Below are 22,109 nucleotides of genomic sequence, written 5' to 3'. Positions count from 1 at the left end.
TGTAACAGCTATCATATCAGCGTGTATTTAAAAAAAAAAAAAAACATCAAAATTGGTGAGTTTTTGTGTAGCCATTTTAATATTGAAGACTGAAGGAAAAAAGCAACATTTGCGGCATATTACACTTCAAACGATTTGTGTAATGCATGGAGAAGGTGCTGTGACTGATCAAACGTGTCACAAGTGGTTTGCAAAGTTTCGTGCTGGAGATTTCTTGCTGGACGATGCTCCACAAGAGTAGACCAGCTGAAGTTGATAGTGATCAAATCGAGACATTAATTGAGAACAATCAATGTTATACCACGTAGGAGACAGCCGACACACTCAGAATCTCCAAACCAAGCACTGAAAACCATTGGCACCAGCTTAGTTATGTGAATTGCTTTGATGTTTGGGTTCCACATAAATTAAGCAGAAAAAACTTTCTTGACTGTATTTCCACATGCAATTTTCTACTTAACTATAACAAAAACGTTTCATTTTTAAAACAAATTGTGATGGGTGATGAAAAGTGGATACTGTACGATAATGTGGAATGAAAGATATTGTGGGGCAAGTGAAATGAACCACCAGCAAACACACCAAGGGCCGGTCTTCATCCAAATAAGGTGATATTGTGTACATGGTGGAATTGGAAGGGAGTCCTCTATTATGAGCTCCTTCCAGAAAATCACACGATTAATTCCAACAAGTACTGCTCCCAATTAGACCAACTGAAAGCAGCACTTGACGAAATGATCCAGAATTAGTCAACAGAAAACACGTAATCTTCCATCAGGATAACGCAAGACCGCGTGTTTCTTTGATGACCAAGCAAAAACTGTTACACCTCAGCTGGGAAGTTCTGATCCATCCGCTGTATTCATCAGACATCGCACCTTCGGATTTCCATTTATTTTAGCCTTCACAAAATTCTCTTAATGGAAAAAACTTCAGTTCCCTGGAAGACTGTAAAAGGCACCTGGAACAATTCTTTGCTCAAGAAGGTAAACAGTTGTGGGAAGATGGAATTATGAAGTTGCCTGAAAAATGGTAGAAGGTAGTGGAACAAAACAGTGAATATGTTGTTCAATAAAGTTCTTGGTGAAAATGAAAAATGTGTCTTTTATTTTTACTTAAAAACCGAAGGAACTTTTTGACCATCCCAGTAATAACAAACGTGTTCTTTAAAATAAGAAAATAAACTCCAGAAAAAAACAACTAAAAGAATCAGTGATTTCCAAATTTCTGATCTAAACAAGATGGTATAGATCTGTTTCTCCCAGCTTCTCCCCACTAAGAACAACTATAATCCCTGGAAATAACACAGAGACTGGTGAGAATTCTGGAAGGTGGTAATAAGGTAGCAGGCTGGTTTGGGAGCCCAAGATTGAAGGAATAACAGAGTAACAAGGTGACATGTCCCAGCACCCAATAAAAGGAGGTGACCCAGACCCTGTGTTTCCCCACCCTCAACATGGCTCATTCCTCCTCTTGATCAAACAGGAGTCTCTCTGACAGTATCAACTAAGCCCAGCATCAGCAGAGGGAGAGAGAGAGCAATTGGGAACCCTGCCAATAATAAGTGACCAAGGGAATCCCAATGAACTCAGATCTCCTACCCCATTAGAGATTCCAGGACAAGGAAGAGAGGAGAGGTGGAGAGGTGAGGTGTCAGTAGGAGAGGTCTCTCAACAACTCACACACAACCCAAGAATCACTCTCTGTCTCTCAGAAACATGGGGGATCCCAACACAGCAGGAACCTGATAAGGGAAGCTTCTTGATCACTGTGTGCCTGAAATTCTCTACTCCCTCACCAAGAGACACCTAGCAGCTCAGCCTGGGGAACCACCTTCTGCTCCCTCAGGTTAATGGCACTAAATATGCCAAGCAAACCAAAATACTATCACAAAGGTTCTAAAAACTAAGCTATCATTGGAACCACAGTCCACAAAAGTAGGTCAGGACCAGTGTGCTTGATCTTCGCAGCATACTATGACAATAAAACCCTTAAATAGAACCCAGCATCTCCTAAAATAAACAAAATGTCCAGAATACAACTGATAATTGCTCTTTTACTAAGAACTGTTACTATCAAAAAACAAATAAGAAAAAACAATCAAATGATGCCAACAATTAAATGAATCTAGTGCTGGAACTACCTGACAAGAATTTTTAAATAGCTGTCATAAAAATGATTCAACAATCAACTGAAAGTTCTCTTCAAACAATGACAAATTAGAAAAAAAGAGAATAAATTATTCAAAGAAAAAAAAAAGGACCAAATGGAAATTATAGGACTGAAAAGTATAGTGGACTCAGTAGTAAAATGACAATTACAGAAGATAAAATCAGTAATTTGCAAGCCAATCAACAGAATTCACCTAATCTGAACTACAGATTCAGAGAAAATAGATTGAAGACAAATGAATAGAGCCTCAGGGACCTGTGAGACAATAACAAAGGATTCATCATTCATACCATCAGTGTCCCAAGAAGTAAAGAAAAAGACATGAGATTGAAAAACTATTTTAAAACATATTAACTCAAAATATGCTATATTTGGTAAAAGGTTACAGTGTTAACAAGTTAAAAGAACCCCAGGTGTTAAAAAGGTTCTACAGTGTTAATAAGCTGAAAGAACCCCAAGCACGATAAACCCAAAGAAACCAATACCAAGATATCAAAACTAAACTTCTAAAATCTAAAGACAAAGAAAAGTTTGGAAAAGAGCCATGATAACATGCTGCCTATACAGGAACACCAATTCTAGTGGCAGAATTCTCATCTGAAACCTTAGAGGCCAGAATGAAGTGGAGCAATTATTTTTCAGAAATAATGATGTGGAGCAATTATTTTTCAGAAAATAACTGCAACTCAGAATTTGATATCCAGTAAACTGTTCTTCAGCAATCAAGGCGAAATAATAACATTTTCAGACCAAAAAAAAACCAAAAAACACAAGTATTTGGAAACCACTAGATGTATACTTAAAGATTGGTAAAAGAAGTCCTCAAACAGAAGAAAATGATTTTTTTTTTAATCTTGTCAGCAGTGAGGAAAAAGGAAAAACAGAAATTACAGGAATATGGATAAATACAAAAGACAATCCTTCTCCTCAAGAATTGTATAAATCAGAGTCAAGGAATATGAAATGTGAAACAAAAGTTACAACACTAGCTGACATTAAAGATAAAAGAACCTAAATGAAAAGTGAAGCCTCCACATTTTACTAGAAGTGGTAAAATGCTGCAAATGTAGACTGTGATAAGTTACACATGTATTATTATATACCTAGAACAACCACTGGGAAACCAATAAGACAACATAAATTAAGAAAAACTATAAATAAATCAAAATGGAAAGCTAAAATTGTTTAACTCCAAAAAATCAAGGAAAGATAAAGGAAAGAAACAACAAGAAGAAAACAAAAAATAGAATAGACAAATCCACCACTATAGTTGGGGATTTCAACACCTGCCTGCCATGCTCAGCAACCGACTGAACTGCTAGGTAGAAAATAAGCTAAGTCATACACAATCTCACCAAAAAAACAACAAACAAAAACAAAAAACACCTAACAATACCTAACTGACATACAGAAAACACTCCAACCAACAAAAACAAAATACATATTATTTTTCCAAACACAAAGGAACATTCACCCAAATAAAGTATATTCAGAAAGTAAATTTAAGAGACTGAAATCATACAGAATGTGTGACCTAATCATAAAAGAATTAACATCGCCTTTATATAATAACTTCCAGAAAATAAAACAAGAGACAACACTTCCAAACTTATTTTAGGAAACTAACAGAGTCGGGCAAAGACAGTATAAAAAAGAAAACTACAGATCAAATGTCTCTTATGAATTTAAATGCAAAAAAAAAAAAATCAACAAAATATCAGCAAAAGGAATCCAATAATGTTTACAAAGAACTGAGAATAATTTAAACAATCTTGAAACAGAACACAAGTTAGAGACTTCCTAACTTCAAAAACTTACAACCAAGTTACAGTAATAAAGTATGGTAGTGGCATAAGGGTAACACATAAATCAGTGGAACAGAATTCATACTTAAGAAATAAATCCTTACATTTATGGTCAATTGATTTTGAAAAGAAAATGCGAAGCCAACTCAATGGAGAAAGAATAATCTTTTCAACAAATGGAACTGAATATCCACATGCAAAAGAATGAAGCTAGACCCTTTCCTTATACCACATACAAAAATTAACTCAAAATGAAACACAGACCTAAATGTAAGAGCTAAAACTATAAAACTCTTGGAAGAAAAAGTAGGAATAAACCTTTGTGACTTCTGACCTAAGTGACTTCTTATATATGGACACTAAAAGCATAAGCGACAAAAATGAAAAAACTGGACTTCATCAAAAATTTTAAACATTTGTGCTTCAAATGACCTCACCAAGAAAATGAAAAGCCCACAGAATGGGAGAAAATATTTGCAAATCACATATCTGATAAGGGAAGTGTATACAGAATTTATAAAGAACGCTTACAATTCAACAATAAAAAGACAAATCAAACTAAAACATGAGCAAGTAATTTGAATACACATTTCTTCAAAGAAAATACACAAATGGCCAATAAGCACATGAAAAGATATTCGACACAATTAGTCATTAAGGAAACGCAAATCAAAACCAAAACAATGAAATACCACATTCTACCCACTAAGATGGCAAAGTCAAAAGAAGGCAATAGTAAGTATTGACAAGCATGTGGAGAAATCAGAATCCTCATTCCTTGCTAGTGAGACTATAAAATGCAACCACTTGGAAAAGTTTGGCAGTTCCTCAAAATTTAAACATAGAATTACCAATATGACTCTAATTCCACTGGTAAGTATATATCCAAGGTAAATGAAAACTTCCACCTTCACAAAAATTGGTACACAAATGATCATAACAGCATTATTCATAACAACCAAAAAGTATAAATAATCCAAATATCCATCGATTGATGAATGGATTTTTTTTTAATGCTGTATACCATACAATGAAAAACTATACAACCATAAAGGGGAATGAAGTACTGATACATGTTACAACAATGGATGAACCTTGAAAACATTAGGCTAAGTGAAAGAAGCCAGTCTCAAAAGACCATATGTTATTCCATTTATATGAAACGTCCAGAATAGGCAAATTGATACAGATGGAAAGTACCTTACTGGTTGCCAGGGGATGGGGAAGGAGAGAATGTGGAAGACTGCTAATAGCCATAGAGCTTCTTTTTTAGTGTGATGAAAATATTCTATAGTTAGAAATATTTGCACAACTCTGAATACACTAAAAACCACTGAATTATGTACTTTAAAAGCATGAATTTATTATCTATGAAGCTGAATTACTCATACATTGCCAGCATAATATTGTACAGCCACTCTAGAAAAGTTTGTTAGTTTCTTATAAAACGAAACATCCAATTACGATGTGACCCAGCAATTACAATCTTGGGCATTTATCTTAGAGAAGTAAAAACCTATGTTCCAAAAAAAACCTGTACACAAGTGTTCATAGCAGCTTTATTCTAACAGCCAGAAACTGGAAACAGCCCAGATGTACTTCAACAGGTAAAATGCTAAGTGAATCTGTGGTACATCCATTCCATGGACTACAACTTAGCAATAAAAATGAATAAATTACCAATATACACAACTTGGATAAGAGTCTTATGCTGAATGGGAAAAACATATGGAAAACAATGTCAAAAGGTTATAAACTGCATGATTCTATCTCAATAACATTTTTGAAATGACAAAAAATTTTTGATAATGTATAGATTAGTGATTGCCAGGGGTTAGGGGTGGGAGTTACTGGAAGGGAGTGGGTGTGATTATAAAAGGGATCCTTGTTCTGATGGAACTGTTCAGTATCTTGACTGTGGCAGCAGATACATGAACCTACACATGTGATAAAACTGTACAGAACTAAACACATACACACACATAAGCAGACACACATCTGGGGAGACCTGAATAAGATAGCTGGATTGTATTAATGCCAATATATTGGTGGTGATACTGTACTATAGTTTGCAAAAGTTACCACTGGGGCAAAATGGATAAAGAATACATGAGATCTCTATTATTCCTTACAACAGTATGTGATTCTCCAATTATCTCAGTTTTAAAAAGGGACTGCCTTCAGGGACAGGACTAAGTGCAGGAAAGAGCAGGACAACAATTGCTGGTTTTCATGAGAAACTTTTTCCTACTACTTCATCTATGAGCATATATTGTTTTGATTTAAACAAAAATAACTTTTTCCCTTACAGGATGTATATATGTGAAGTACCTGACACATGAAAAGGCTTCAATAAATGTTAGTTCTCCTTTCCTTCCATTTTAAGGATAAGACAACCTCTACACTAAGATATTAGTACTAAGAAGTCTAATTCTGAGAAGCAGAGCCACTAGTAAATCATCCAATGGGATTACCAAGGGCTAAAATTGGAACCATACGGTACTCCTACCAAGATAACTATGAGAGAATCTCTCACCATCACTGAACAACTTTAAAACTAAGCCCTCTTCCTATTCCTTGTTCAACAAACTGAGTGAAGCAATTCTGGAGAAATCTAAAGGCAAAATAGTGGAGGAGGTATAATAGCTTTGTCCTCATCTAAAAATTTCTTTATCATGGTGTTTTATTACTAATTGCTTTCATTATCACCAACATTAATTGAGTGCTTATATGCTCAGTACATCATTTCATGAGTTCTCATCATTTAACCCTCATACCAACCTCACAAGATAGGTATATTATGCTGGTCAGAGAGCTAGTAAGCAACATGTGAGGATTTTCTCCTATGTGTGTCTAATTCCAGAAATAAAGATTCTAGCCACCGATTCTGCATTATCTCACTTTAACAAAAGTGTCTAGCGATAACTCTCATGTGCACCTTCCACACAAAGGCACATACCAGCAGCTGAGCTTCCGACTGGGTTGAGTACCTGGGATTCACTGGAACTTCTAAGTCTCAAGCCCACTCATGTTATCAGTCACTAGCCTCCTCCTCATCATGATGTCTCACTTGCCATTCTGCATTCTATGGTCAACTGCTTCAGTGTTTTCTTTCAAGCATTAAGACTCCTACCCTTCTACCAATTCACTTTACCAATCACTAACCCACAGGGCTAGCATAAGAAGACCCGAAAATGAGAGAGGCCCTCTTCATATTTTCTTATTACTTGTCCTTGGTCAATGCTGGTAAACACTCTTACTATTCCCTACCCCTCTACTCTCACACACACACACTTAAATATGCAAGTTCCACACCCATGCTTGCCTTTACCTCTCCCTGTCACCATCATAGAGCAAGTCGTCACATCTTCCCTAAGGTTAAAATAAGCCACTATAAAACTCAGCAAACCTCCCATCTACTGAGCTCTCCTTCTTCCCTGTAGTCTCAGAGGAAAAATATTCCTATTACCTAAAACTAACCCTTTTCTGTAACAGAAGCCAAGTCCTTATTCTCTCCTTGGCTCCTCCCTTCCTGCTTCAAAGAAGCAATATGTTCCCCTTTCTTGAAAAAGAAAAAACTTCTTTGAAATGACAGGAGGGGAAAGAGAAGGGGGAGAGCTATAATTCAATCTGAGGAGGGAAAAGGAACTGTGAGAGCGAGGGGAGGATCAGGAAATCTCAGAAAGTAAGCGACTGATAGATAAAAATATTTGCGGTCATTCTTGGCTATTTAGCAAGGAAAGGGAGAAAACAAAGCATGAAGGGAATAAGAACCACAGCACTTGAAAGGACAGTGAGGGGGCTAAGGCAGGAGGAAAGAAAGAAATAAAATACTCCTAGCCTTGGAGCAACTTGGAGCCTAATCTCTCCCCGGGCCTTAAGTTTCACATATTTGTGAAATAACTAACTCTCCTCAAGCTTCCCATTTTTCACAGGTTCAAGTTTGGAGTCACCGTTGACTCTTCCCTCTTTATCTTTCAATTTCAGGTGCCTAAATCTCATCTTCTTTTTATTATCTATCAACTCAGTCCTTTCCCAACACTATTCCCAATTCTACCATATTAGTTCAGGCCCACAGCACTTTCATTTTAAGAGTCCAGAAAGATCTATATGGCTTGCCCAAAATTATAAAATTAATTAGTTGTAGAGCTGAGACTGGTACCCAAGTCTTCTGATCAAGATATTTTGCCATTTTTCTTCACACCTACAATACTTGCAAACCATTTAAACTAGATCTCCTTTGATCCATTCATCAGATATCTATTAGGTATCTAATATGTTCAAGGGATTATTACAGGTGCTCTGGGGGACATGGGCTGAAGACATAGTCCCTAATTTTACCATGTGTACATTATAAGGGAATAAGGACATAGGCATGCAAGTAAACCTAATAAAAGACATAAAGTTATAAGAACAACACAAAGTTCCACAGGAATATACAATAAAATTCATTTACAACTGGGATGATTAAGAAGGTGGGATCTGAAGTGGGCCTTGACAGATGATTAAGGTTTCAATAAGCAGAAATGGAAGGAACAGCATAACTCCAAACCAAGAACGAGAGCAAACACCAAGAGGCAAGAAAATACAGTGAAAACAGATTACTTTACCTAGAGGATAAATAACGAACAAGGTTGTAAAGTTTAGTGAAAGGCATGGCCACAGTACAGAAGCTGTGAATTATAGGCTATGAGAGCCAGAACAAAAGCAAGGTCTAGAGCTGACACCCTGGGTGCAAATCCTGGCTTCTTCACTTAATGGCTGTGTGATCTTGGGTAAATTACATAACCTCTCTGCTGTGCCTTAGTTTCCTTATCCATAAGAGTAACAATAGTACCTGCCTTACAGGATTGTTGAAAGAATTAAACGAGTTACTACACAAGGTAAGTCCAAAATAAATTATTATGTAATTAATAAGAAGTAAAATGATGCTTAAGAGAAGAGTAACAATATAATTAAAGTGGCACCTAAGGGAAAGTCATCTCAGAAGATGGAATGGGAGCATGCTACCTGGTTACACACAAACACTCCAAGCATGAAGCACTCTGGGCCTGACCTAGGGTGAAATAACAAAAAAAAAAAAAAAAAAAAAAGAAAGAAAGAAATTCCTGGGGCAAAACTATCGTGATAGCCAGTCTCTAAAATGGCTCCCCATGATCCCCCACCTCTTGGCATTCACAACCTCCACAGTCCCCTCTCACACTGTACCAGTTTGCTCTATGTGCTTAATAGAAGAGATGGCATGTCACTTGAGAGATTGTTTTAAAAGACACCAGGGCCTCTTTCTTAGGAAAGAAAGCCAGTTGCCATGTTGTGAGCTGTCTTACGCAAGTGGCAAGGAACTGACACTTGCCAACAACCACATGGGTGAGCTTAGAAATGGATTCTCCAGCCTCATGACCCTTTATTTGACTGCAACTTGTAAGAGACCCTGAGCTAGAATCACACAGTTGAACCATTCCCAGACTACTGAGCCTCAGAAACTGTATGAGAAAATAAACATTAAGTTGTTTTGGTTTTGAGACAAATCTGTTACATAGCAATAGATAATTAATACACCTACTGAAAAGAAAAATTGATATGGTCTTGAAAGCTGATAGAATGATGAGGGGAAAAGTGAGTACCACGTCAAAAACACGAAGATTTCTAAGTGAGGATGTAGCATAAGCGCTTGACATTAAGCATCTGATTGCCAACTGACATCCACCTTGATTAAAAGTATCTCCAGCTGTATGGCTTAGCTATCTGCAAAACAGCCAGGTAAGGAAGTAGGCCTCCACCCATCAAGGTCCCTATTTCAAAAAGCTCTGGTAACTTGATAAGTGACCATTTGAGTGACCCTGCTTCTCCCTTCCTGCTATTGCTTTAACTTAGCCAATGAAGAATGAATCAACGAAATTCTAGACACCCAACCCTCAGACCCTAATAAAGGTAGACCCCAGGTGTGCCCTCCCTCTCTCCCTCTGTGTCTCTCTCTCCTCCTGATTTCCCTGTGTGGCCCTTGGGTGTACCATGTACCCTCCAGGACCTGTGAGTAATGAATCTTGTTCCTCAAGTCCCCTGACGGTTTTTGCTGAAGTGCATCCTGCAGTCATAATTAGAATGTGTGGTCCAGCCATGACATTGTCTGTAGAAGCTTACGACAAGTCACACAGGCCAAGTGAGGCATTCCTAGCAGAGACCATCATTATCAACAGGCTGAGACCAGCACAACACAGGAGGAGCTGTTGGTGCCTACTGGACTAAGGGAGAAAGAACGATGATTTCATGGTATGCTGCGTTTAAGCTAAGCTCAAGGGAAAGCTCAAAAACAGATCTGAAAGTCATCTGCAGAGCCGTGACAGCTAACATAAATGTATGAGATTGCCCAAAGCAAACGTGTAAAGTGAGAGAAAAGCGCAATGTCAAAAGTTAGAACCTGACAGGAAGGCAGGAAGGAGAAGTAAATGAGCAGTTGCAAGACAGGAAAAGAATCAAGTGATAAATGTGTCAAATGCTACAATAACCAAGTAAACAACTTAGATTGGATTTAACAATGTAATACACTTCCTTGATTTCTTTTCACATATTAGTATTTCTGAAATCAGGATGTGTCCTACAATCAACAGGTATGTTTGTCATAGGCTTCCCCGACTACCTAAAGCAGTTACAAAGGTGACAGTGTGTGTGACGATCAGCGGTATTCCAGAAGCAAGGCGTGTACACCACAGTCGGGACACGGCTGCTGAACCGCGGGACGCGGACCATCTTCTCAGGAAGTTTCTCGGTAAAAGGAAGAGGAATCAAGAAAGCAGTCACAGTTTGCTTTTTTCAGTTTTCGGTATGAGGAGACAAGCACAAGTGCGAGAAAGGAGCTCAGAAACCGCTGTTAAAGCGACAGCGCTCAGCAGGCAGGCGCCCTCCCCTCCGCGCGCACCCCAGGCGTCCCCACGCGGACCCCGCGCCCCGCACCGCTCGGCGTCGGCGCACACGCGGCGGGACGAGGCCCTCCCGGATGCCGGGAAGCCGCCGCGGTGCCACCAAGCAGGGACTCGCCGGACACCAAGAAGGCTCAGGCCCGTGGCCTGTCCGACCCGCTCCGGTCGCCCCACGGCCGCGACCCTCGGCCTCCAGGGAGGCGGCTCCTCCCGCCCCGCCTCGGACGCGGGCTGCGTCCACGCCGCAGACGCCCGGCCGCCCACCAGCCCGGCGCCGGCCACCCGCGCACCGCGGGCCCCGCCGACGTGTGGGGGGGGCCCGAGGAGACAGCGCCCACGAGCCCACAGCCTACCTTCGAGCCGCGAGAGCGGTCTCCACGGGGCATCTCCGCGCGCGCCGCCTCCTCAGGGACTCACCGCCCCCTCAAGGCGCCGGAAGCCTACGCGTCGCCGAACTAACTCTGCGCGCCGCGCTGCACCGCGCTCTGCGACTGGCGGACGCTTGGGCTGGGGGCGGGGCTTCTGCGGACGCCCCGCCCTCCCGGTGCGCCGCGCCGCACTGCACTCCACGATTGGCGGACGCTCGAGTGGGGGCGTGGTTCCCCTGCTACCCACGCTTCCTGGCCCTCCGGTGCGGCAGGTAACCGGCGCTGGCGTAGACCCTGAGTCCGCGGTACCTTGCGCCTCTCGGCCTGCCTGTAGCAGGGCCCGGTCCGGCGGAGCACGCGGTGGGCGGGCCGCGGCGCCGCCGTCGCCTCCTGGTCAGGGAGCTGCTGAAAATCCCGCGCGGGAGTTTTCAAATAAAGCTCGTACTTGGTGTGCTTTGTCAGGCAAGGACCGGCCTTAATAGAAATAAATGGGAACCCGAAGTGGGCTGTGAATTCAACAAGCGGTACTTAGGAAATGGTTGCAGCCGCGGACAACCGGAGACGGGGGTGTTATTTCCGCATCCGCTGGAGGGCAGGGGGTTTTCAAGTTAAGAGACGCCAGAACCCCCGTGGGACCTGCTGCAGCCGGTGACTGGGTCTCAGACTGCGAAGGTCCGGAGTGGGGCCCGAGAACTTGCCCTGCTGACAAGTGGCCAGGGGACGTTGCTGCCGTCCCGCCTCAGTTTGAAAACCAGAGGTAGTGCCCTTCCTTACACCCTGAAGGCGAGTTTGCCTCAATGTTCCAGCACTTGGAGGAATAGATTTTAAACGGAGCACAATGGGAAGGGGGCTGGGACTCAGTAGAGGCGGAATTAGGTTACGAAGTCACTAGGTAGGCGTGTTCTCTGATAAAGGTGCCTATTGTAGAAAAAACGGAAACAGTAAGCTGAAAAGCGTCAGCCGGGGGAGAAGGGAAGGATTCCCATTTGTACCCTCACAAGTTGGCAGAAGTCGAGTTTGGTCTTCTGCTCCAAAAGCCCTTTTTTGTGCCTCTGTAAGACGACGCTGTTCTGCAGTTTATTCATTTTCAGTCTTTCCTCCCTAGTCCCTATTCTTTCATTACCTTGTGTTTGGGTTTCGGTGCCTAAACCACAAAATGCTTAGTATGAAGTAAGATGTGCACTCTGCAATCGTTGAAAAAAAAAACAAAAGAGAAAAGTGTATTGGCTTAAGGTAGACATTGCTAATACCGTTATTGTCAAACACTTAGAATAAGATAAACTGGATTCTAAATGTAGGTATTTTAGGATTTAGAACATTGGGCCTCTAACTGGAACCTCACAAAGATGTGCCATTGTTGCCTCAATTAGACCCTAAGACACAGCTTGGCCATCTTACTGTGTCTGTTTCTTGGCTCTCCACTCTATAGTTGCAACTAGGCCCCTTCGTGCTGCTCCAGCTACAGCCCCATTATGCTACCTTCTGGTCCTTGTCATTTCAATGTCTGAGAGACTCTTCAGCTTAAATTTTTTTCTTCTCAAAATAGCTCCTTTTCAGAAATCTCCATCTCACTGGTGGCACTGACATCCACCCAGTAGCTCATGCTGAAACTGTCACCCATGCCAGCCCCTGATTGCTGAAGGATCCTTGTCTCCATTTACCTCTGTGTTTGTTTCAAAAGCATCTGGTATTTGACAGATGTTTTGCATCTCTGCTTCGAGAGATATGCAGTGGTCAGCTGCCCCAAACCAGCTCTGACTTGATCACAGGAATGCGCCTCTGCTGATGAGACCTGAAGGTGTTCAAAGTCACCATTGCTTCATTACCATGCTAAGATCTCCACTCAAGGCAGGGTGGGGATTTGTACTCTTCTAGGAACAATTCATACTGTGTACAGAGAACTGTGGAAGACTGCCCTGCCCCAACTGCCCCCAACTGCCCTTGGAAATCTCCACTCCCCTCCTATAGCCCTGATGACAAGTCTGTCTCCTACCCCTTAAAATTCTTTTACTCCCCTCCCTTTGGGGAGAAGGTACTTTTAGAGCACTAACTCTCCTTTCTCCATTCCTTGATTGATGAATAAAGTTTCTGCTCTGCTATATTGACACCAAACTGTGTTTCACTTGATTGACATTTGCAACTCCGGGTAAAGGACCCATTGAGGGGTCACCATCCTGTTGGGGATCAGTAACAAAACCTGGAAATTTTCACTAGCACTTTTGTCTCTTATCAAAGCCCTGTCTGTCCCCCCTCTCATGTGTAAATCTCCTATCCACCCACTCTACCCACTGTCGCTAATGTGTTCCGGGCCACTAATTTATTTTGCCCAGACTACTCAGTAGCCTCCTAACCAGTACTCCCCGACCCACTCTTGCCCTCATCCACCGCGTGCATACAGTCCATTCTCCGCAAAGGTATCCGAGTGATGTTCATGCTCTCCATAGGAGCCTTACTTTTGGTTGTCAAATGTACCCTAGGCCTCACGGTCTTTGCATTTGCTACTCCATCTCCTGAAAGGCTCTGGCCTCCCTCTGCCATGCCAAATCATATACAGCTACTGAAAATTGCTGAAGCTAGGAGATCAATACATGGGGGTTTATTATATTATTCCTTGATGAGTTTGAAAATAATTGTTTTTAAATTTAAGTTGAGGGCTTGCTAGGTGGCGCAGTGGTTGAGAATCTGCCTGCCGTTGCAGGGGACATGGGTTAGATCCCTGCTCCAGGAGGATCCCACATGCCGCGGAGCAGCTGGGCCCATGTGCCACAACTGTTGAGCCTATGTGCTGCAACTGCTGGGGCCCACGCGCCTATAGCCTGTGCTCCGCAGCGGGAGAGGCCATGGTAATGAGGAGCCTGTGCACCACAATGAAGAGTAGCCCCCACTCACCACAACTGAAAAGAAAGCCCATGCACAGCAAAAAAGACCCAACACAGCCAATAAAATTAATTAATTAAAAAAATTTAAGTTGAGATTTTAAAAAAACAAAGCAACCAAAACAAAAACCTGAACCTGAACTCAGTTTCCCTGAACTCCCAAGAGGCTAAATCTCCCTGTTCATCATTTTCTCAGACCCCACGCCCCTTTGAAGATGTTATAATAACCATAATCTAAATAATTATTTTAATTATTTATCATCTAGCTCCACCTATGTAAACCAGTACCATTTCTGTCTTGTTGACCTTTATGTTCACAGCACTTAGCACAGTGTCTTCCACATACGAAGCACTCAAATAAATATTTTATATGAATGAATAAATGAACTAATAATAATAAAATAGAAATAACTTGCCTGAGGGTGCACAGCTAGTAGTGTTTAGGATTAGACTCGTGTGACACCAAGATCTATGTTTTCTCCATTATACCATTCATAACATAGTATAATTATGAGGAATTTACAACTGAACCAATAGACATTAACCCTGACACTCAGCCTGACCTAGACTCTGACCTTTTTCCTGAGCCTTAATTAACCCTGAACCTAACCATTCCCTGACTCTGACATTTACCCTCACTTTGATGCTGACCTTAACACATACCCTGAACCTAAATCTCCCCTGACCCACACTTACCATAACCCTGAACTGATCCTGATTGTCACCCTTGACCCAGAGCTTGACATTGACCCTGAACCTGACACTGAAACTTAACCTGACTTTGACCCACGATCCTGACCCTCATAAGACAGTGACCCCAGTCATCACTATGACTCGGTCCCTAACACCAACACTGACCATTACCCTGACCCTCAAGTGACCCTACTCTCACCCCGACACTGACCAACACCTAAACTGGACCCTCATCTCACCCAACCCTAACCCTTAGCCTTATTGTAATCCTGATGTTCATAGATCCTAACCCTGACCCTCAACTTGACCTTGATGTTAACCTAAGCCTGTATGAGACTTTACCACAACTCTGACCGTAAATGTTCCTGACCTTGACCCTATGCTGTCTTGAATAGTAGCCCCCAAAAGATATGTCTATGTTCTAATGCCAATACCTATGAATGTGACCTTAATTGGAAATAGGGCCTTTGCAGAATTAAGTTAAGGATCCCGAAATAAGATGTGTTAAACACCATTTCATTGTGGGTGGAGCATGTAATAGTTTGCTTAGTGATGTACGTTGAAACACAGAAAAGGAGAAAACACAGGTACAGAGGAAGTCCATGTGAAGGTAGAGATTGGAGTTATTCTATCACAAGCCAAGGAACTCCAGGGGCTACCAGCAGCTGAAAGAGGAAAAGAAGGATTCTCCCCTAGAGGCTTTGGAGAGAGTGTATCCCTGCCAACACCTTGATTTTGGACTTCTGACCGCCACAACGGTGAGAGAATAAATTTCTGTTAGTTTAAGCTAACTAGTTTGTGTTAATTTATGACACAGATCTAGGAAACTAATACACACCCTCACTCACCAAATCAGTGAATCTAACATTTACCATGACCTAACCCTCACCCTAACACCCACCCTTAACCTGAAACTGAACCTCATTCTGACTTCAATCCTGATACCAGCAAGAACCTGACCTTTACCCTGGCCCTCACTATGACCTTCACACTCACTTTGAACTAGATTTTGACCATCTTCCTGACCCTGATAATCACCCTGATACTGAACAGAACCTTCCTCATAACTTTGACACTGACCCTGAACTTGAGCCTCATAGTAAACTTAATTTTGACACTAATTCTGCCATTTACTACCATTATGACCTTGACCCTAACCCTGCTGACTGTATACCTCACCCTGAACATCTTCTCAGTTCTGACCCTTGTAGTGACCTATCCTTACCATGACCCTGAACCTGTTCTGACCATGAGCTTGAATCTCATCTGCTGCCTGATAATTTCCCTGACTTTGTCCCTGACCTTCACTCTCACAATGACCTTGAAGCTGACCTTGGACCTAACACCACCAGTACCCTGAATCCAACCCTGACCTTGAACCTCAGTCTGTTCTAAACTGAACTCTGTGCCTAAGTCTTACTCAGACCTTTTGCATGGTTTATGTTGGAACAGTGTGTTTAATAGTGTTAGGTGAGTGTTAATCTGTATTGAGATACGTGTTAGAAACATTGTGTTCATATGTGTATGGCATGGCTGCCCCTTTGTTAAATGATATATCATGATACACTGTATTTAAGACTAGTGGGTAAGTGTGTTACTATGGATAGGAATATATGTGTGAAACATACTTTATTTCTCCCTAGCTTTATTGAGATATTTGGCATGCAAAAAACTGCACATAATTAAGGTATACAATTTGGTGAGTTACTTACTTCCTATTTTACTGATATGTACTGAAACTCTGTATTTAAGCAAACTAGGTGTGTATTATTTTATGGAATTAAAAATTGTTTTTAGCTGTATGTTTGCATGTTCACTCTTTTACCGTATGCATGTACAATTTTGGTCAGTGGAATATTTTGGAACACTGTTGAACACAGCTAGGTACATGTGTTACTGATTATAGTTGTATATGTGTGAAACTCTGTGTACAGCAGTGTGCCTTGCATGTACTACATTGTTTAGTGTTATATGTTGAAACCTTCTTTTTAAGAGAGCTATGTAGGATGGTGATATCAGCAAGATGGTGGAATAGGAGTTTTCTGTGGCCATCCTCCCAAAGAACACCAATTTGGACAGTCACCTACTGATAAGAGTACCTTTGTTGGAGTCCTGAAGTCCAGCAGTGAAGTTCCATCACACCTTTGGAGCAAAAAAAATCCGAGAGTAGATATATTGAAGAGGGTAAGAACAGTTTTACTTTACCTGTGTCAACCCTCCTCCAGGGTGGCACATCTCAGTTCCAAGAGAGACGCCCCCACTCCCAGCCTGTGATTTCTCCCATGGGAGAAAGAGGGAGTATAGTGAGTCAGTGCCTGGATTCTGCAGTTGTTCAAGATGCTGCCAAAGAGGTTTTCTTTATTCCCCCACTCAGAATGCTGAAGTGACTTGCATGACGGGAGGGACTGGGAGAGGCTGGGAGAATAGGAACTAGGGTTTAGTACTCATCAAAGGGGTGTAGATTATATTAGCTGCTTTGCAGACTCCAACTGGAAGCTTGCCCATGAGCCTCTGGGGTTGCCTCACCTGTGGACCCCCTAACTGGCCTATGAGCACTCTCGACACTCCATGCACCTCACCTACATACACCCAGTAGCTGGGTCCCAGTGTAACCCTGTGGGTGGAAAGCGCAAGGCTTTGCAGATGGTTAGTGATCACAAAAGAAGGCTGGCCTGACTCTTTGAGTCTGGGGGAAAGCATACAAACCTGAGCACTTTAGGAAACTGCCCTAGGGAAGGCAAATGAGAGACTGTCAGCACTTGGCCTGTTACCATGGGACCACGGGAAGGCATACCATCTTAAAATTCCCCCATCTGAGGAGGGAACAGGAGGCGTGGAAAGGGTGCATCCATAGCGAAATTCTGGCGAAGGCTAAGGATTCCTGGCAGGGCTGGTTGGTGAAGTACTTCTCTCTCAAAGCCAGTTAGCCAAGAATGGAGGTATCCATCGCGTCTTCAAGTGCAAAGAGAGCAATGTAAGACTCCTCAAAACATGAAAACTTAGGGAAACAGGAGCCCAAGGAACACAATAATTTTCTAGTAACCATCTTCAAAGAAATGGAGATCTATGAATTGCCTGAAAAGAATTCAAAATAATTGTTTTTTATTTTTTATTTTTTTTTAATTTTTTTATTTATTATTTTTTTGGGAGTACACCAAGTTCAATCATCTGTTTTTATACACATATCTCCATATTCCCTCCCTCCTTCGACTCCACCCCCACCCTCCCCATCCCAGTCCTCTAAGGCATCTTCCATCCTCAAGTTGGACTCCTTTTGTTATACAACAACTTCCCACTGGCTATCTATTTTACAGTTGGTAGTATATATATGTCTGTGATACTCTCTCGCTTCGTCTCAGCTTCCCCTTCAGCCCCCACCCCCCACCAAATCTCGAGTTCTCCAGTCCATTCTCTGCATCTGCGTCCTTGTTCTTGTCACTGAGTTCATCAGTACCATTTTTAGATTCCGTATATGTGAGTTAGCATACGATATTTGTCTTTCTCTTTCTGACTTACTTCACTCTGTATGACAGACTCTAGGTCTATCCACCTCATGACATATAGCTCCATCTCATCCCTTTTTATAGCTGAGTAACATTCCATTGCATATATATGCCACATCTTCTTTATCCATTTGTTTGTTGATGGGCATTTAGGTTGCTTCCATGTCCTGGCTATTGTAAATAGTGCTGCAATAAACATTATGGTACACGTTTCTTTTTGGATTATGGTTTTCTTTGGGTATATGCCGTGGAGTGGGATTACTGGATCATATGGTAGTTCTATTTGTAGTTTTTTAAGGAACCTCCAAATTGTTTTCCATAGTGGCTGTACCAACTTACAGTCCCACCAACAGTGCAGGAGACTTCCCTTTTCTCCACACCCTCTCCAACATTTGTTGTTTCCAGATTTTGTGATGATGGCCATTCTGATCGGTGTGAGGTGATACCTCATTGTGGCTTTGACTTGCATTTCTCTGATGATGAGTGATGTTGAGCATCTTTTCATGTGTTTGTTGGCCATCTGTATGTCTTCTTTGGAGAAATGTCTACTTAGGTCTTCTGCCCATTTGTGGATTGGGTTATTTGCTTTTTTGGTATGAAGCTGCATGAGCTGCTTCTGTATTTTGGAGGTTAATCCTTTGTCCATTGTTTCATAGGCAACTATTTTTTCCCATTCTGAGGGTTGCCTTCTAGTCTTGTTTATGGTTTCTTTTGCTGTGCAAAAGCTTTTAAGTTTCATGAGGTCCCATTTGTTTATTCTTGATTTTATTTCCATGATTCTAGGAGGTGGGTCAAAAAGGATTTTGCTTTGATGGATGTCAAAGAGTGTTCTGCCTATGTTTTCCTCTAGGAGTTTGATAGTGTCTGGCCTTACATGTAGGTCTTTAATCCATTTGGAGTTTATTTTTGTGTATGGTGTTAGGAAGTGTTCTAATTTCATTCTTTGACATGTTGCTGTCCAATTTTCCCAGTACCACTTATTGAAGAGGCTGTCTTTTTTCCATTGTATATTCGTGCCTCCTTTGTCAAAGATAAGGTGCCCATATGTGTTTGGGCTTACTTCTGAGTTCTCTATTCTATTCCATTGATCTTCCTTTCTATTTTTGTGCCAGTACCATACTGTCTTGATCACTATGGCCTTGTAGTATAGTTTGAAGTCAGGAAGCCTGATTCCACCAACTCCATTTTTCCTTCTCAAGATTGCTTTGGCTATTCGGAGTCTTTTGCGTTTCCATACAAATCGTAAGATTTCTTGCTCTAGTTCTGTGAAAAATGCCATTGGTAATTTGATCAGGATTGCATTGAATCTGTAAATTGCTTTGGGTAGTACAGTCATTTTCACTATGTTGATTCTTCCAATACAGGAACATGGTATGTCCCTCCATCTGTTTGTGTCGTCTTTGATTTCTTTCAGCAATGTCTTAAAGTTTTCTGCATAGATCTTTTGCCTCCTTAGGCAGGTTTATTCCTAGGTATTTTATTCTTTTTGTTGCAATGGTGAATGGGAGAGTTTCCTTAATTTCTCTTTCTGCTCTTCCATTGTTAGTGTATAGGAATGCAAGAGATTTCTGTGCATTCATTTTGTATCCTGATACATTACTAAACTCATCAATTAGTGCTATCAGTTTTCTGGTAGAGTCTTTAGGGTTTTCTATATATAATATCATGTCATCTGCAAAGAGTGACAATTTTCCTTCTTCTTTTCCAATTTGGATTCCTTTAATTTCTTTTTCTTCTCTGATTGCTGTGGCTAACACTTCCAAAACTATGTTGAATAACAGTGGTGAGAGTGGACACCCTTGTCTTGTTCCTGTTCTTAGAGGGAATTCTTTCAGTTTTTCCCTATTTAGCACGATGTTGGCTTTTGGTTTCTCATGTATGGCTTTTATTATATTGAGGTAATTTCCTTCTATGCCCATTTTCTGGAGAGCTTTTATCATAAATGGATGTTGAACTTTGTCAAAAGCTTTTTCTGTACCTATTGAGATGATCATCTGGTTTTTATCCTTCAATATGTCGATATGATGTATCACGTTGATTGATTTGCGTATATTGAAGAATCCTTGCATCCCAGGGATAAACCCCACTTGATCATGGTGTATGATTTTTTTTAATGTGCTGTTGGATTCTGTTAGCTAGTATTTTGTTGAGGATTTTTGCATCTATATTCATCAGTGATATTGGTCTGTAATTTTCTTTTTTTGTGACATCTTTGTCTGGTTTTGGTATCAGGATGATGGTGACCTCGTAGAATGAGTTTCGGAGTGTTCTGCTTTCTGCAATATTTTGGAAGAGTTTGAGAAGGATAGGTGTTAGCTCCTCCCGAAATGTTTGATAGAATTCGCCCGTGAATCCGTCTGGTCCTGGGCTTTTGTGTGTTGGGAGATTTTTAATCACTGCCTCAGTTTCCATACTTGTGATTGGTCTGTTCATAGTTTCTATTTCTTCCTGGTTCAGCCTTGGAAGATTGTATTTTTCTAAGAATTTATCCATTTCTTCCACGTTATCCAATTTATTGGCATATAGTTGCTTGTAGTAGTCTCTCATGATCTTTTGTATTTCTGAGGTGTCCGTTGTTACTTCTCCTTTTTCATTTCTAATTCTGTTGATTTGCATCTTCTCCCTTTTTTTCCTTATGAGTCTGGCTAATGGTTTATCAATTTTGTTAATCTTCTCAAAGAACCAGCTTTTAGTTTTATTAATTTTTGCTATTGCTTCCTTCCTTTCTTTTTCATTTATTTCTGCTCTGATCTTTACGATTTCTTTCCTTCTGCTCACTTTGGGGTTTCTTTGTTCGTCTTTTTCTAATTGTTTTAAGTGTAAGGTTAGTTTGTTTATTCGATAATTTTCTTGTTTCTTAAGGTAGGACTGTATTGCTATAAACTTCCCTCTTAGAACTGCTTTTGCTGTGTCCCATAGGTTTTGGGTTGTTGTGTTTTCATTGTCATTTGTTTCTAGATATTTTTTGATTTCCTCTTTGATTTCTGTAGTGATTCCTTGGTTGTTTAAGAGTGAATTGTTTAGCCTCCATGTGTTTGTATTTTTTGCAGTTTTTTTTTCCTGTAATTGATATCTAGTCTCATGGCATTGTGGTCTGAGAAGATGCTTGATATGATTTCAATTTTCTTGAATTTGCCAAGGTTTGATTTGTGACCCAAGATGTGATCTATCCTGGAAAATGTTCCATGTGCACTTGAGAAGAAGGTGTAGTCTGTCGTTTTTGGATGGAATGACCTATAAATATCAATTAAATTGAGATGGTCTAGTGTGTCATTTAAAGCTTGTATTTCTTTATTTATTTTCTGTTTGGATGATCTGTCCATTGATGTAAGTGGGGTGTTCAAGTCTCCCACTATTATTGTGTTACTGTCGATGTCCCCTTTTATAGCTGTTAGCATTTGCCTTATGTATTGAGGTGCTCTTATATTGGGGGCATAGATATTTACCATTGTGATATGTTCTTCTTGAATGGATCCCTTGATCATTATGTAGTGTCCTTCCTTATCTCTTTTAATAGTCTTTACTTAAGTCAAATTTGTCTGATATGAGTATTGCTACTCCAGCATTCTTTTGGCTTCCATTTGCATGGAATATCTTTTTCCATCCCTTTACTTTCAGTCTATATGTATCCCTTGGTCTGAAGTGGGTTTCTTGTAGGCAGCATATAGAATGGTCTTGTTTTTGTATCCATTCAGCCAGTCTGTGTCTTTTGGTTGGAGCATTTAATCCATTTACATTTAAGGTGATTATTGACATGTGTGTTCCAATTACCATT

At 40.9% G+C, this 22,109-nt stretch overlaps 1 protein-coding gene across 8 annotated transcripts in view; it reads right to left on the bottom strand.

Moving 5' to 3' along the window:
* The window catches only part of SPIDR (scaffold protein involved in DNA repair), a 337,463-nt gene extending 326,119 nt beyond the window's left edge, over window positions 1–11,344 (bottom strand). For all 8 annotated transcript variants that reach the window (XR_009053672.1, XM_057734363.1, XM_057734364.1 and 5 more), the window contains exon 1: window positions 11,248–11,344. Coding sequence is in view for 7 of the 8 variants with exons in the window: in XM_057734363.1 (XP_057590346.1) it covers window positions 11,248–11,280 (33 nt within the window). In the remaining variant the exon portion in view is untranslated. The remainder of the gene's footprint in view (window positions 1–11,247) is intronic.
* Between the last annotated feature and the right edge of the window lie 10,765 nt (window positions 11,345–22,109).

Source organism: Hippopotamus amphibius, chromosome 5, assembly GCF_030028045.1.
Source record: "Hippopotamus amphibius kiboko isolate mHipAmp2 chromosome 5, mHipAmp2.hap2, whole genome shotgun sequence".
Lineage (NCBI taxonomy): Eukaryota > Metazoa > Chordata > Mammalia > Artiodactyla > Hippopotamidae > Hippopotamus > Hippopotamus amphibius.
Note: the sequence above shows the minus strand (reverse complement) of the source record. Positions and strands in the feature narration are given on the sequence as shown.